At 43.4% G+C, this 14768-nt stretch overlaps 1 protein-coding gene and 2 pseudogenes across 1 annotated transcript; 2 read left to right on the forward strand and 1 right to left on the reverse strand.

Annotated features, from left to right (window-relative positions):
* Positions 1–245: 245 nt before the first annotated feature.
* Positions 246–1177, reverse strand: LOC148165149 (olfactory receptor 7A17-like). Its single transcript, XM_088022360.1, has one exon. The coding sequence runs from the start codon at positions 1077–1079 to the stop codon at positions 246–248; it is 834 nt and encodes a 277-aa protein (XP_087878486.1). The 5' UTR covers positions 1080–1177.
* A 3022-nt stretch (positions 1178–4199) lies between these two features.
* LOC148165150 (olfactory receptor 7C1-like) lies at positions 4200–4814 on the forward strand (annotated as a pseudogene).
* Positions 4815–6911: 2097 nt separating this feature from the next.
* On the forward strand, positions 6912–14539 carry LOC114203652 (olfactory receptor 7A17-like; annotated as a pseudogene).
* The last annotated feature ends 229 nt before the right edge of the window (positions 14540–14768 follow it).

The raw sequence follows: 14768 nt of genomic DNA on the forward strand, positions 1-14768 counted from the left end.
TATGGGATTGTATGCAAATGGACAAAGGGGAAGCTGTCTGTATATCAGCCAGAGCCGAAGCTTAGTAAAGTGAGTTACTTAAATGTATGGAGAAGTGGAATTAGTCAAACAAATGAAAATTCCAGGACACATGTGGAAGGAGCAGGTTCTAGTTCCACAGCCTGATTTACGAATGGCAGTTCCAGGCTGTCAGACGCTGAGCCCTGCCGTCATGGGCACTTCTTCAACCAAAGGACCATTGGCATTTACATCACTGGAACCCCAGTGATTCTTTTCAGAGCCCTCTTTATGTCTCTGTTCCTCAGGCTGTAGATGAAGGGGTTCAGCATGGGCGTCACCACCGTGTACATCATCGAGGCTACTGCACTTGAGTGGGAGCTCTGGGGAGCAGCAGAGCTAAGGTACACTCCTAGAATTGTACAATAAAACAAGGAGACAAGGGAGAGGTGAGATGCACAGGTGGAAAATGCTTTATACTTGCCCTGAGCTGAGGATATCCTACGTATGGAGGAAACAATCTTCGAGTAGGAATAAAGAATCCCAGCCAGGGGAGAGCCACCAAGGAGCACAATCCCGAAATACATAACCATATCATTAAGGAAGGTGTCGGAACAGGCCTGCCCAACTACTTGATTGAATTCACAGAAAAAATGGGGGATTTCCACCTTTGTACGGAAGGACAGCCGCAACACCGTTAAACTCTGTAACAAGGAATTGAGAACACTGATGACCCAGGACACCAGAACCAGCAGTCCACAGAGCCGAGGGTTCATGATGACCGTGTAGTGCAGGGGGTGACAGATGGCCACGAAGCGGTCATAGGCCATCACAGTCAGGAGAAAGTCATCCCAACCTCCAAAGAGTATGAAAAAGTACATCTGTGTGAGGCAGCCAGCATAGGTGATGACTTGGCTCTGAGTCTGGATGTTCCACAGCATCTTGGGGATGGTGGTGGAGGTGAAGCAGATGTCTGCAAAGGACAGGCTGGCGAGGAAGAAGTACATGGGGGTGTGGAGATGGGAGTCTGAGCTGACGGCCAGGATGATGAGCAGGTTCCCAAGCACAGTGATTAGGTACATGAGGAGGAAAACCCAAATATGATGGGCTGTAATTCTGGTTCCTCTGATAATCCCAGAAGAAGAAATTCTGAGATTCCTGTGTCATTGTCTGCTTCCATGTGGTGGTGCTGCCTACAAGGAAAGAAAAAAAAAAACATAAAAGTGTTGAATTTTATGGGCTTCATTTATTTATTTAATACTTTTTTTTCTTTTTTTAAAGTTTTTCTTTAAATGTCAGTTATTGGGGCGCCTGGGTGGTTCAGTCGTCAAGCGTCTGCCTTTGACTCAGGTCAGGAGCCCAGGGTCCTTGGTTCGAGCCCCGCATCGGGCTCCCTGCTCGGCGGGAAGCCTGCTTCTCCCTCTCCCATTCCCCCTGCTTGTGTTCCCTCTCTCGCTGTGTCTCTCTCTGTCCAATAAATAAATACAATCTTTAAAAAAACAAAAAGGAGGTTCATAAAACGCAGGAAAGAAATGGACACGAGTGGTAAAGCAGATCTAATAAACTCAGGGGATTCCTGAGAGACTGTAATGGGCAGAAAGCTTCCCCGGTTCTGGCAGCCTTCCAGCCCCTGCCACATGCCCTTGCTGCCCAGAATAATTAACAAAGCAGAAAAAGAACAGTGTATCCAAACAAGAAAAGAGTGGGCTTTTTATGATGTCAGACATTTTACTGATTGAATATCCCTCTAGAAAAATGTGCAAAGGGAATAAACCTGCAATTTAGAACAGAAAATACACACTGTAGTACTCAATGTAGGACAATAGAAGGGGATTTTTAAAGATGAAATAAAAAAAGACTTTTCCAAATGATTTTAAGTGCCAAATTTTTGAATCAGAAAACCAGGTTTTGAACATCAGATCTACCACATATACGATGTTGGAACTTGGGAGAGACAATCAATCCGTTCCAAATGGGACTATCCTTACTCAGAGAGTGGGGACAGCAGTACCCATCCTCCTAGGGTGGATACAGCATTGGTCACCACATGTAGGAAGCTTATAGCACTGTTCCTTCCTGTGAGTAAATGAGTTATTTTCACCATTGAACAGATTTGGGAACGTTTTCTCTGCGTTTCACAAATGCCTCCATCGTTTACACACTTTTTGGTCATGAAGTATTACAAAGTAAAGCTAGTTAGCATACCCCTTGTTGCATATGAAACACACTTTTCCATGTGAATACTCAGTGTGAGAGAAGCTTCTGAGAAATGTGTATCTCAGGAACTGCTGTCGCAAGGGAATAGTTACCTGCATGGGTCTGGGTCTTTCAATAAATACAGAATATGTTCAAAACCCACCACACCCTAAACAGTTCACCACCCATGCTTCAAGCCAAATACTCTGATTTCCTGCTCCCCTTAGCTGCAAAACTCCTCGGATGTGTTCTAATTCCACTGGAACCATTTTAGGTCCCCCATTCCTTCCCCTGTGTCATCCAACTGGACTTCCATTCCCACCATGTATCATCAACGATGCCTGTATTGCTGGGTCCTATGGACACTTCTCTTTAACACACTATGTAAAGTAATTATAAATGAGTGTACCTAGTCTCAGGTGACCTCAGGTCAAAGTTCTCACCTTCCATTCTCTCTGCTCCTTTCCTGAAATACCTGCTGAGCTCTCAGGCTCACCTGGTTGGGGTCTCTAAGATGAAAGTCTCCATGTGGAGGTCTGAATTCCTCCCTGGATGGTTGATGCTGGAGACCGCACCTCTGTTCCCAGACAGGACAGCAGGAAGCAGAGAGGCATGGGTCCCCCAGCCAGACTTAGGAACCCAGAAATAACAACCATGTTGTGGCCAGTCCAAGGTTTCCCATGCTGAAGCTCTGCAGCAGAGGAGATATTTACAGCTCTGTGTCTGCTCATTAGGCACTGTTTCCATTGTTACTCCCACCTCAGAGCACTCCATTCCCAGTGGGCAACTGGTCTGGACAGAAAGGCAACTTTTCCTGCTGATACTTGGTTCCTGGGAGGGCAGATTAGAAGTCAAGTGAATCCATTTTTTTTTTTAATCCTCTTTCTCATGAATTTACCTGCCTTCCAGAGTTCTAACCTCCTTGACTTTACCTTAACTTTGAAATGATACTGAATTTCTTTAGTTGATGGTTTACTTTACCATTTACAGCTTTAGGGTGATTTTAGTAAATAAGCCATGTGATCCTCTTCCTGTGTGGTTTGGAGAGAAAAGACTCAGTATTCACCCTAGAGTTGAGATCAATTGTGTTTGATTCTCCAAAGAAGGGCCCCTGAGTTGAAATTAAATATACCTCGGAAAAACACTTTAGTCGGCAGAATAATATCCCCCGAATATTTCCACATCTTAAACTACAGAAGTTTGGATATGTCTTGTGTCATGGCAAGGGAGAATTTAGGTTGCAAATGGGATTAACATTGCTAGTCAGCTGACCCAGGATAAAGTTATTCTGATTATCCAGCTGGGCTCAATAGATGACAAGCATCCTGCAGTTGTGGAAGGGGGAGGAAGCAGTCTTGGAGTTAGAGAGAGATTTCGAGATGCTATTTTGTTGGCTTTGAAGGTAATGGGAAGGGACACAAACCAGAGAGTACGGGTGGCCCTAAAGCTGAAATAGGCAAGAAAACCTATTCTCCCCAGACCTCCACAATGAACTCTTCTCTGCAGACAGAGTGATGTTAGCTCAGGGGGACCTATTTCAGTCTTCTGACTTCCAGAACTATCAGAAAATAAATTGATTTGTTTTAAGGGAGCAACATGGTCATTTCTTGCTCATCATCCTTGCCATCAGCTCTGACTCCCACCTCCATACTCCCATGTTCTTCTTTCTCTCCAACCTGTCCTTTGTAGACATCTGTTTCACCTCTACCACCATCCCTAAGATTCTGGTCAACATCCAGACTCACAGCAAAGCCATAACATATGAAGGATGCCTCAGCCAGATTTTTGTTTTTAAAGATTTTATTTATTTATTTGAGAGAGAGAATGAGAGACAGAGAGCATGAGAGGGAAGAGGGTGAGAGGGAGAAACAGACTCTCCGCCGAGCAGGGAGCCCGATGTGGTACTCGATCCCGGAACTCCAGGATCATGACCCAAGCCGAAGGCAGTCGCTTAACCAACTAAGCCACCCAGGCACCCCAGATATTTTTTTTTTTATTGTGTTTGGATGCCTGGACAATTTAAAGCCTATGATCACTTTGTGGCCATCGGTCAACCCCTGTACTACTTGGTCATCATGAACCTCCAGCTCTGTGGGCCGCTGACCTTGGAGTCCTGGTGAATCAGTGTCATGGGCTCCCTGCTTGAGACCCTGACCCTTTTGAGGCTGTCCTTCTGCACAAACATGGAAATCCCACACTTTTTTGGGGGATCTTCTCAAAGACCTGAAGCTGTCCTGTTCTTACACCCTCATTAGTAACATAGTGGTGTATTCGGCAATTGGGCATCTAGCCATGATTCCTTTCCATGGAATACTTTCTTCTTACTATCAAATTGATTCTTCCATACCCAGCATTTCCTCAGCTGCGGGCAAGTACAAAGCCTTTTCCACATGTGGGTCTCCTTGTTCTATGGCACAGGCCTTGGGGTCGACCTCAGTTCTGCAGCAACTTCATCCACTAGGACGAGTCTGGTGGCCTCGGTGATGTACAACATCATTTTCACCCCCATGCTGAATCCCTTCATCTACAGTTTGAGGAACAGGGACATGAAGGGAGCCCTGAGCAGACTCCTTGGCAGGGTGGTGCCTCTCATTGTCAGGCCCATTACAGGACTCTCCTGAGTAGCTGGGCCCACAATATGGAGGCCCAGGGATCCCGGCTTCCTTCATCCAATATTTTTATTTTTTCCCCAGGTGTACACATTTTAAAGTAGTTCTCTCCTTGGGTCTTCCTTGTCTTCTCTCCTTTCCTTCAGATTATATCTTGGGTTCCCCTTTCCTCTTTATAACCAGTCATTTACACTTGATGTATTTTCTTGGTATTACACCCTGATATTTTCTTGGTAATCTTCGGTAATGGTTTGGATTTCTTAAAACAATAGGGCTAGCCTATGACCCCGCAATTGCACTCCTGGGTATTTACCCCAAAGACAGAGATGTACTGAAAAGAAGGGGCATATGCACCCCAATGTTCATAGCAGCAATGTCCACAATAGCCAAACTGTGGAAAGAGCTTAGATGCCCTTCAACAGATGAATGGATAAAGAAGATGTGGTCCATATATACAATGGAATATTACTCAGCCATCAGAAAGGATGAATATCCAACATTTACATTAACATCAAATGTCTGGCTGAGGCATCCTTCCTATGTTATGGCTTTGCTGTGAGTCTGGATGTTCAGCAGAATCTTGGGGACTTCTCCCAGGAATGAATGTGAGAGTGTGGGATGAGCGCCCAGTTTTTCAGGATGCTGCCAATGACACCCACTTCATTCCCAACCCACGCAGAAAACTGTCCCAGAGGCAGAGTAATCCTGGACTCACTTCCTATCCTAACAGACCTTTTATGGTGTCCTCATGAGCTTAGGAAATGTGGAACTTAAATGGTCACAATTGTCTTCGTGGATGGAGCACCCGCTCTGTGCCAGGGAATTTTCTGTGAGCTCTAAAATATTACTAAGTTCTCTGACCAAATCCTTAGATGGAATTTCTCCACTTTATGGACAGGAAACAAAGACTTTACATGTTCAATTTCTGTCACGAGGGAAAAGAGACACTTGTTAACTTGTTTGAGCACCAAAAGTCAGACCTGAGGTGGAAGAGGTATTCTGGGAGAAGAAGAACACAACTAACCCTGACACTGGACCACAGCCTTGACCTCAAATGTGTCTACACACCAAGATGAATGGGAGCTAGATACAAATGCAGACTGTCTCAGCCACCCTAAAAGTAGCAATTCCCACACTATGACAGTCAAAAATTTCTCCAGATAATTTCAAGTGTCCTCTGGAAGGCAAAAATCATCCCTGGTTGAGAACCCTTGGCCTATCTGGTTGCATTCCAATCAAAGTACATTATAATGACCCAGATTATAATTCTGGGTTGATCACTCGACCCTTCCAAGTACATTTCTGCAAATGTGGAATGAGGCTTATCACTTTATGTTCCTCATAGAATGGCTTTTGCACAAAATAAATGAGAGAATTCATATAAGAGTCTGAGTTCAGCCCATGATACCTTAAATGGTCTAAGTAGATTTCTTATAATATCAAATGTTTTAAAACCTAAAGACTAAATATCAACTTTTAACCTGTATGAAACATACAAAGTTCCTAATTGATTTGTGAAAAGAATTATGAATCCAAGGATTGTTGTACCCGTGGTTTTATAGGAAAGGAACAGACTTTTACTTGTTGGAGTAGGAAGAACAATTTTCTGGAGCTATGAGGAGTTGTGCTCCCACCACAAGTCAATGTTTTGGAGACCCAAAGAATATGGTCAAAGCAGGTTCCTCATCTTAGTTTTGGAAAAAAAACATTCACTCAGCCCTCTGGAAAGTTTTAGTGTTAGAGTTCTGGAAGCCAGGAGAGTTCAGGGAGGAGTAACAAACAGTGGATTCACCTGAATTTTATCTGGTCTCTTGGGAACGGAGAATCTACAGGGAAGAATTTCATTCAGTCCAGATAAGTTCCCATGGGCTGATGTACTCAGGGGTTGGAGTAATAATGGGAAATGTGTCAAATGAGCAGGTATAGGGAACAGATACAGCAAACATAAGGAGCTATAAATATCTCCTCTGCTGTAGGCTCTGAGCACGTTCAACCGTTTCAAGCTGGAGGAGACATGGTTTTTGCTTTTGGATTCCTAAGTCTGACTGTGGGACCCATGCTTCACTACTTCTTGCCATCCTGTCTGGGAACAGAGCTTCAGTCTCCACCATGAAACATCCAGGAAGGAGTTCGGACCCCCACATGGAGACCTTCCTCTCAGAGACCCCATCCCGGTGAGTCTCAGAGCTCAGCAGGTATTTCAGGAAAGGTTCAGAGGGAATGAAAGCTGAGAGCTTTTACCTGAGGTCACCTGGAAGCCTAACCAGCTGAGCCCAGGGCCAAGAGACCATTGTGTTTGTTGGTGGGTGAGCTCATTCATTTCTAGTCAATTTATTTATATGTAAAAAAAAGAAAGGTCTGTTGAACTTACACGAAAATGATTTGCTATGCACCCTGACTACGTAGGATGCACTCTAATATTTCCTATTGTGCCTTATTTATTCTATTCTATTTTATTCTTACAAACCACAACCTGACCCACAAATGGTCCCAAGCTCAGAATATGGAAAATATTCCTCTCCCACATCCTCCATTCCTGTTGCTAGTAACTCCCTACTTCTGTTCTCTCTCTCATCACTGGCAACTTCTGTGAGCACAGATTCTCTCATTCCTTTATGCAATATGTATTTATTCCTACTGTTCCTATCCAAACTGTGTCTGGGGGTAAAGGGCAGGGTTATTTATAACATGCCCCATGCACTCACATTCTAGCGGGAAAACGGACATAGAATTAAATAAAAATTACACCCTGATAACCCCTACTTCTAAATTATTGCAAGAGAAAGTGTCCTTTTTTTTTGAGGGAATGTTACAAAAGCCCAGCAAAACAAAAACAGGTTAGTGAAGGAGATGAGTCCTTGGAGTCTGAAAGAGGAGATGGGATTGTGAAGATGGAGAGGAGGTGAATGATCCTAAACAGACCAGGGAGTGACTCCAAGCAGAGGGCAGCTGTGTATGGAGGCTCTGAGCCTTGGAGATTGGGGCTTCAGGTGAAGCTACAACTCAAGTTCAGTGTTTGTGACATCGATGTGGGCAAGACAGTGTGAGTGGGAACCTGGAGGGTCAGTCAGGGGAGGCAAGCCAAGTGTTGGGACTACAGAATTTGGGGTTCAGTCTCCAGCAGGGAGTCACCAGGAAGGTGTTAAGGTGCGGAGTTGGACAGTAACTTAACTGCAATATAGAAAGATCTCTCTGGGTAAATGTGAATACTCGCTAGAGGGCGCCACCCTGTGGTAGGTGGAGAGCCAACAAGGAGCTGAAAGAAGGCTGTGGAATTGGGGACCCAGAGGTGGGGAAGCAATCCGAGAAAACTCAGCCAAATCTCATCACCAATGATCAGCACTCGTTATCAACAGGAGGGACTATGTTAAGCTCTTTCCATATATTCACTAAATCTGTCAACCACCTGAGGAGGTTGGACATCTCTAGCCCTACTAGTTAGGGGAGGATATTAACATTTGGAACAGTCTGGTTGTGCTCCAAGTTCAAATAGGAAATATGAGTAGATCCAAAATTCAAAACCTGACTTTCTAATTAGAAGTTTTGCATTTTATGTCATTTAGAAAAGTTCTTTTAGCAAATCATCTTTTAAAATCCCCAACTTCTGTTGTACTGTGTGTAGTTCCTTTTGTGAATTGTGGGTGTCTTCCCTTTGCTTGTTATTCTGGTGCAACGTTCAATCAGTAAGATGTCTTGATAACCGTAAAGACATCCCTACTTTTTTCTTTTGGATAAATTTTCCTTTGCTTCTTTATTAGTCTGGGCATCAAGGTGCTTCAACTGGGGTTGGAATATTGCCAGAACCAGGACATTTACTGCTCCTCACCATTTCTACGGGCCCCCTGAGCTTATTAGATCTTTCTCCCCACATTTCTTCCTCAAAATTTTGGGAATGATTTTTTTACGTTTCTTTAAATACTGGATACAAAATGAACATATTAAATTGGAGACTCATGATCACATGCTCATTGGAGACTTAACTATTGGAATTTGGATGAAGTTTTACATTTTTAGGGGAAAGACAATGCGATGTTGTCAGCTTACCTCATAGTATTGTTTGCCTAGTTATTGTGGTTGGGGTTGAGAACATCCTGGTAGTGCCATGGTCCCAGGAGGCCATAGTGTGTGTGTGTATGTGTCCTTGTGTGGGTAACATCAGAATTTCTCAAGGCAGGGTTTCTGGAACCCATTGCTCTTATATGTGACCCTTAAAATACCGGTGCCAGATTATTACCTAATATATGAAAATAAGAAGGGAGACCATTTCCATGCAATAATTCCATGGAAACAAAATTGATCCTGTTTGAGGTACACCATGTGAAGGAGGGAGTTCCTTGTGTAATGAAGTTTCATCACTACCAGGGAGGCCACCCCATTCTTCAACGTTCTCAGCCACCACTTCTCATCACTCTCTCACTTGATCATTCCCCTCTACGTACTGGCTTTCTTTTGAGCCTCCTTGATCTTTTATTTTTTAATTTTTTGGTTTTTCTTTTTATATAAATTCAATTAGCCAAAATATAGTACATCAGTAGTTCAGATGTAGTGTTCACAAATTCATCAGGTGCATATACAACCCAATGCTCATCACATCACGTGCCCTCCTTAATGCACATCACCCAGTTACTCCATTCCCCCACCCAGCTCTCCTTCAGAAACCTTCAGTTAGTTTCCCAGATTAAAGAGTCTCTCATGGTTTGTCTCCCTCTCTGACTTCTTCCCATTCAGTTTTCCCTCCCTTTCTTTATAATCCTCTGCACTATTTCTTATATTTCACATGAGTGAAACCATATGATAATTGTCTTCCTCTGGTTGACTTTTTTCACTTAGCTTATTGCCCTCCAGTTCCATCCACGTGGATGTAAATGGTAGGTATGAATGGACATCACGGCTCTTTCCACAGGTTGGCTATTCTGGACTTTGCTGCTGCGAACATTGGGGTGCATGTGCCCCTTCATTTCACTATATTTGTATTGTTGTGATAAATACCAAGTAGTGCAATTACTGGGTCATAGGGTAGCTCTACTTTTAACTTCTTAAGGAACCTCCATACTGTTTTTCCAGAGTGGCTGTACCAGCTTGCATTCCCACCAACAGTGTAAGAGGGTTCCCTTTTCTCCATATCCTCGCCAATGTTTGTTGTTCCCTGTCTTGTTAATTTTAGCCATTCTAACTGGTGTAAGGTGGTATCGCAATCATGTTTTGATTTATATTTCCCTGTTGAAAATTGATGTTGAGCATTTTTTATGTGTCTCTTTGCCATTTGTATGTCTTCTTTAGAGAAATGTCTGTTCATGTCTTCTGCCCATTTCTTGATTGGATCATTTGTTCTTTGGGTGTTGAGTTTAAGAAGTTCTTTATAGATTTGGGATATTAGCCCTTTATCTGATATGTCATTTGCAGATATCTTCTCCCATTCTGTCAGTTGTCTTTTGGTTTGGTTGACTGTTTCTTTGGCTGTGCAAAAGATTTCTATCTTGATGAAGTCTCAATAGTTCATTTTTGCCCTTGCTTCCCAGCCTTTGGCAGTGTTTCTAGGAAGAAGTTGCTGCAGCTGAGGTCGAAGAGGTGGCTGCCTCTGTTTTCCTCTAGGATTTTGATGGACTCTTGTCTCACATTTAGGTCTTTCAACCGTTTTGAGTTTATTTTTGTGTGTGGTATAAGGAAATGGTCCAGTTTCATTCTTCTGCATGTGGCTGTCCAATTTTCCCAACACCATTTGTTGAAGAGACTGTCTTTTTGCCATTGGACATTCTTTCCTGCTTTGTCAAAGATGAGTTGACCATAGAGTTGAGGGTCCATTTCTGGGCTGTCTCTTCTGTTCCATTGACCTATGTGTCTGTTTTTGTGCCAGTACCATGCTGTCTTGATGATCACAGCTTTCTAATAGAGCTTGATGTCAGGCATCGTGATGCCCGCAGGTTTGGTTTTCTTTTTCAACATTCCCCTGGTGATTCAGGGTCTTTCTTTTTCCATACAAATTTTTGGATTGTTTGTTCCAGCTCCATGAAAAATGTTGATGGTATTTTGATAAGGATGGCATTGAATGTGTAGATTGCTCTGGGTAGCATGACCATTTTAAGAATATTTATTCTTCCAATCCATGAGCATGGAATGTTTTTCCATCTCTTTGTGTCTTTCTCAATTTCTTTCATAAGTGTTCTGTACTTTCTACAGTATAGATCATTTACCTCTTAGGTTAGGTTTATTCCTAGGTATCTTATCGTTTTTAGTGCAATTGTAAATGAGATCGATATCTTAATTTCCCTTTCTTCAATTTCATTCTTAGTGTATAGAAAAGCAACTGATTTCTGTGTATTAATTTTGTATCCTGCCATGTTGCTGAGTTGCTGTATGAGTTCTCGCAATTTGGGGGTGGAGTCTTTTGGGTTTTCCACATAAAGTATCATGTCATCTGCAAAGAGTGAGAGTTTGACTTCTTTGCTAGTTCAGATACCTTTTATTTCTTCGATTGCTGGGGCTAGGACTTCTAGTAATGTGAACAATAGTGGTGAGAGTGGGCATCCCTGTTGTCTTCCTGTCTTTAGGGGAAAAGCTCTCAGTTTTTCCCCATTGAGAATGATATTCACTGTGGTCTTTTCGTAGATGGCTTTTATGATATTGAGGTATGTTACCTCTAACCTACATTTGGAGAGTTTTAATCAAGAAAAGATGTTGTATTTTGTCAAATGCTTTTTCTGCATCAGTTGAGAGGATCATATGATTCCTGGCCTTTCTTTTATTAATGTGGTATGGCAGTGAATAATTTGCCGATGTTGAACCACCCTTGCAGTCCAGGAATAAATTCCAGTTGGTCTTGGTGAATAATCCTTTTAATGTTCTGTTGGATCCTATTGACTAGTATCTTGGTGAGAAGTTTTGCATCCATGTTCATCACCGTCCCACCCCTCCCTGGGATTGGTAGAGGGTCCCCACATGCCAGTCCTCTGCAGGGTCCGGAGGTGGAGAGCAGTCTCCCAGTTGGCCCCAGCTCACAGTTTATGACAAACCCAGCTGAGACCCCTCCTGGGCTTGCTGACTGTAACCAGTTTCCCCACTCTAATGCTTGGGAACTGTACCAGCTCAGGCACCCCCACTAATTCTGTGACTCTGGGAATCCTGAGACCACACAGTCCCACTTAGAATTCTGCCCATTTCTACCTGAGCACCTTTCAGGCAGGGACGTCTCTCACTGGAGCAGATTTCTAAGGGTTCCGATTTGGCCCTCTAGGGCTGTATCACTTTCTGGTAGCTGGCTTAGAGAGGCTCCCTTCCCCCACTGTTTATCTTCTGATATCTCCCCTCAGATTCACTTCTCCGTACCTCCTACCTTGCAGAAAGTGGTCGCTTTTCTGCTCGTAGAGTTCCAGATATTCTTTTCTCACATCTTAGGTTGAATTCATGGGTGTTCAGAATGATTTGATACTTATCTAGCTAAATTCAAGGGACCAGATGAAACGAGGTCCCCTACTCTTCCACTCTCTTGCCTCCTCGTAGCTTAAGCCTTGATTTTTTAAAACAATAAACGAACAAACGAAAAAGCAGAATGCTGAAGGGGAGTGGGAGATACAGGCTTCCAGTTAAGAAATGAATGAGTCACAGGAATAAAAGGCAGAGCCTAGGGAATATAGTCAGCGATATCATAATAGCATCGTGTGGTGACAGATGGAAGCTCCACACGGTGCAATGTTTAAACGTGTTGAGTCACTGTGTTGTACACCCAAATTTAATGTAACATAGTGTGTCGACCACACTCAAGTTTTAAAAATTAATAAAAAAAGCCCGTCTTTTCTTTTTTTAAAAAAGTTCATTTTATTTTATTTTTTTAAAGATTTTATTTATTTATTTGAGAGAGAGAATGAGATAGAGAGAGCATGAGAGAGGGGAGGGTCAGAGGGAGAAGCAGACTCACTGCTGAGCAGGGAGCCCGATGCGGGACTCGATCCCGGGACTCCAGGATCATGACCTGAGCCGAAGGCAGTCGCTTAACCAACTGAGCCACCCAGGTGCCCACCCCAAGTCTTTTCTTAAGGCCTTCGCAATGTTTGTTCCATCTGTTTGGCACACATTTCCCTGGATAACCTTGTGTTTCCTGCTGTTTCCCCCTTGGAGCCTCTGTGTAAATGTGTGCCTGTGTACCTGAGCAACCAGAAAAAAATAACACCTCCGTGCACTCTTTCCTTTCTACTGGCTTTTTCTTCATAGCACCTGTCACCTTCTGATATTCTCTCTGATCCTTTCTTTGCTTATCTTCTCCATCCTTGAACTGTGCAGACTTGTTTCTTGACACCTACAGTCTTTGCCTGGAGGTTAGTCAGTACTCAAGTTTATTCCTTAAACATGTGACAGAATTTCTCATTGAACGTATAGAACACAGGAGTACTTAGTGAACAGGCCATGTGTGGGATTTGCATTTCTATTCAGAGCTGGCATGAGGGGGGCCATCCCCACAGGGGACAAGTTTCATACAAAAACTATGTATATTCACTTTTTTAAAATTATTATTCATTTGAGATACAGAGATACAGAGAGAAGAGAGAGCATGAGCAGGGGAGAGGCAGAGGGAGAGGAAGAAGCAGGCTCCCTGTTCATCAGGGAGCCCGTTGCGGGACTTGATCCCAGGACTCTGGGATCATGACCTGAGCTGAAGGCAGACGCTCAACCGTCTGAGCCACCCAGGCGCCCTTGTATATTCACAGTTGAATGTAAAATAGAAATTGTATACTTTCAATGATATTTATACTGTTAATTATTGAAAAAATTAGTCATGTTATTTTTTGTTCCCTGGTAGTCCCCTCGACCACATAGAACCAAGAAATGATACAGGAATTTCAGAGTTTCTTCTTCTGGGATTTTCAGAGAAACCAGAATTGCAGCCAGTCCTATTTGGGCTTTTCCTCTCCATGTACCTGATCACTGTGTTTGGGAACCTGCTCATCATCCTGGCCGTCAGCTCAGACTCCCACCTCCACACCCCCATGTACTTCTTCCTGGACAACCTGTCCTTTGTAGATATCTGCTTCACCTCCACCACCATCCCCAAGATGCTGTGGAACAATCAGACTCAGAGCAGAGTTATAACCTGTGAAGCCTGCATCACTCAAATATACTTATTTCCACTCTTTGCAGGATTGGATGCCTTTCTCCTGGCTGTGATGGCCTATGACCAATTCGTGGCCATCTCTCACCCCCTGCACTAAATGGTCATCACGAACCCCCAGCTCTGTGGACTGCTGGTTTTGGCGTCCTGGATCATGAGTGCCCTGAATTCCTTATTACAAAGCTTAATGGTGTCATGGCTGTCCTTCTGTATATTGGTGGAAATCTCCCACTTTTTCTGTGAAATCAATCAGGTGGTCTGACTTGCCTGTTCGGACACCTTTCTTAATGACATTGTGATGTATTTTGCAACTATGCTGCTGGCTGGCGGTCCCCTCACTGGGATCCTTTACTCTTACTCTAAGATAGTTTCTTCCATACTTGGGATCTCATCAGCTCACGGCAAGTATAAAGTATTTTCCACCTGTGCATCTCACCTCTCCGTTGTCTCCTTATTTTATTGTACAAGCCTAGGAGTGTACCTTAGCTCTGCTGCCCCCCAGAGCTCCCACTCAGGTGCAGTAGCCTCGGTGATGTACGTGGTGGTAGCGCCCATGCTGAACCCCTTCATCTACAGCCTGAGGAACAGAGACATAAAGAGAGCTCTCAAAAGAATCTTTTGTGTTCCAGTGATGTAAGTGTCCATCATCTTGGGCTGAAGAAATGCCCATGATTGCAGGGCTTACAGCCTTATAACCAGGAACTCCTATTCTTTCTATCAGACTAGGGAAGTAGAATCTGCACCTTATATTTATTTCCTGGAATTTCCATTTGTTTGAATTCAATTTCTCCACACATTTAAGTAACTCACTTATTAATCTTCTGTCTGATGTACGGACAGTATTCCACTTTGTCTATTTTCATGTG

Source organism: Eumetopias jubatus, unplaced genomic scaffold, assembly GCF_037043125.1.
Source record: "Eumetopias jubatus isolate StellerSeaLion01/CBP00866 unplaced genomic scaffold, mEumJub1_p1.0 scaffold_1, whole genome shotgun sequence".
NCBI lineage: Eukaryota > Metazoa > Chordata > Mammalia > Carnivora > Otariidae > Eumetopias > Eumetopias jubatus.

Coding starts and splice junctions, on each gene's coding strand:
- LOC148165149 (XM_088022360.1), bottom strand. CDS start 1,079: ATGTACCTAATCACTGTGCTTGGGAACCTGCTCATCATCCTGGCCGTC.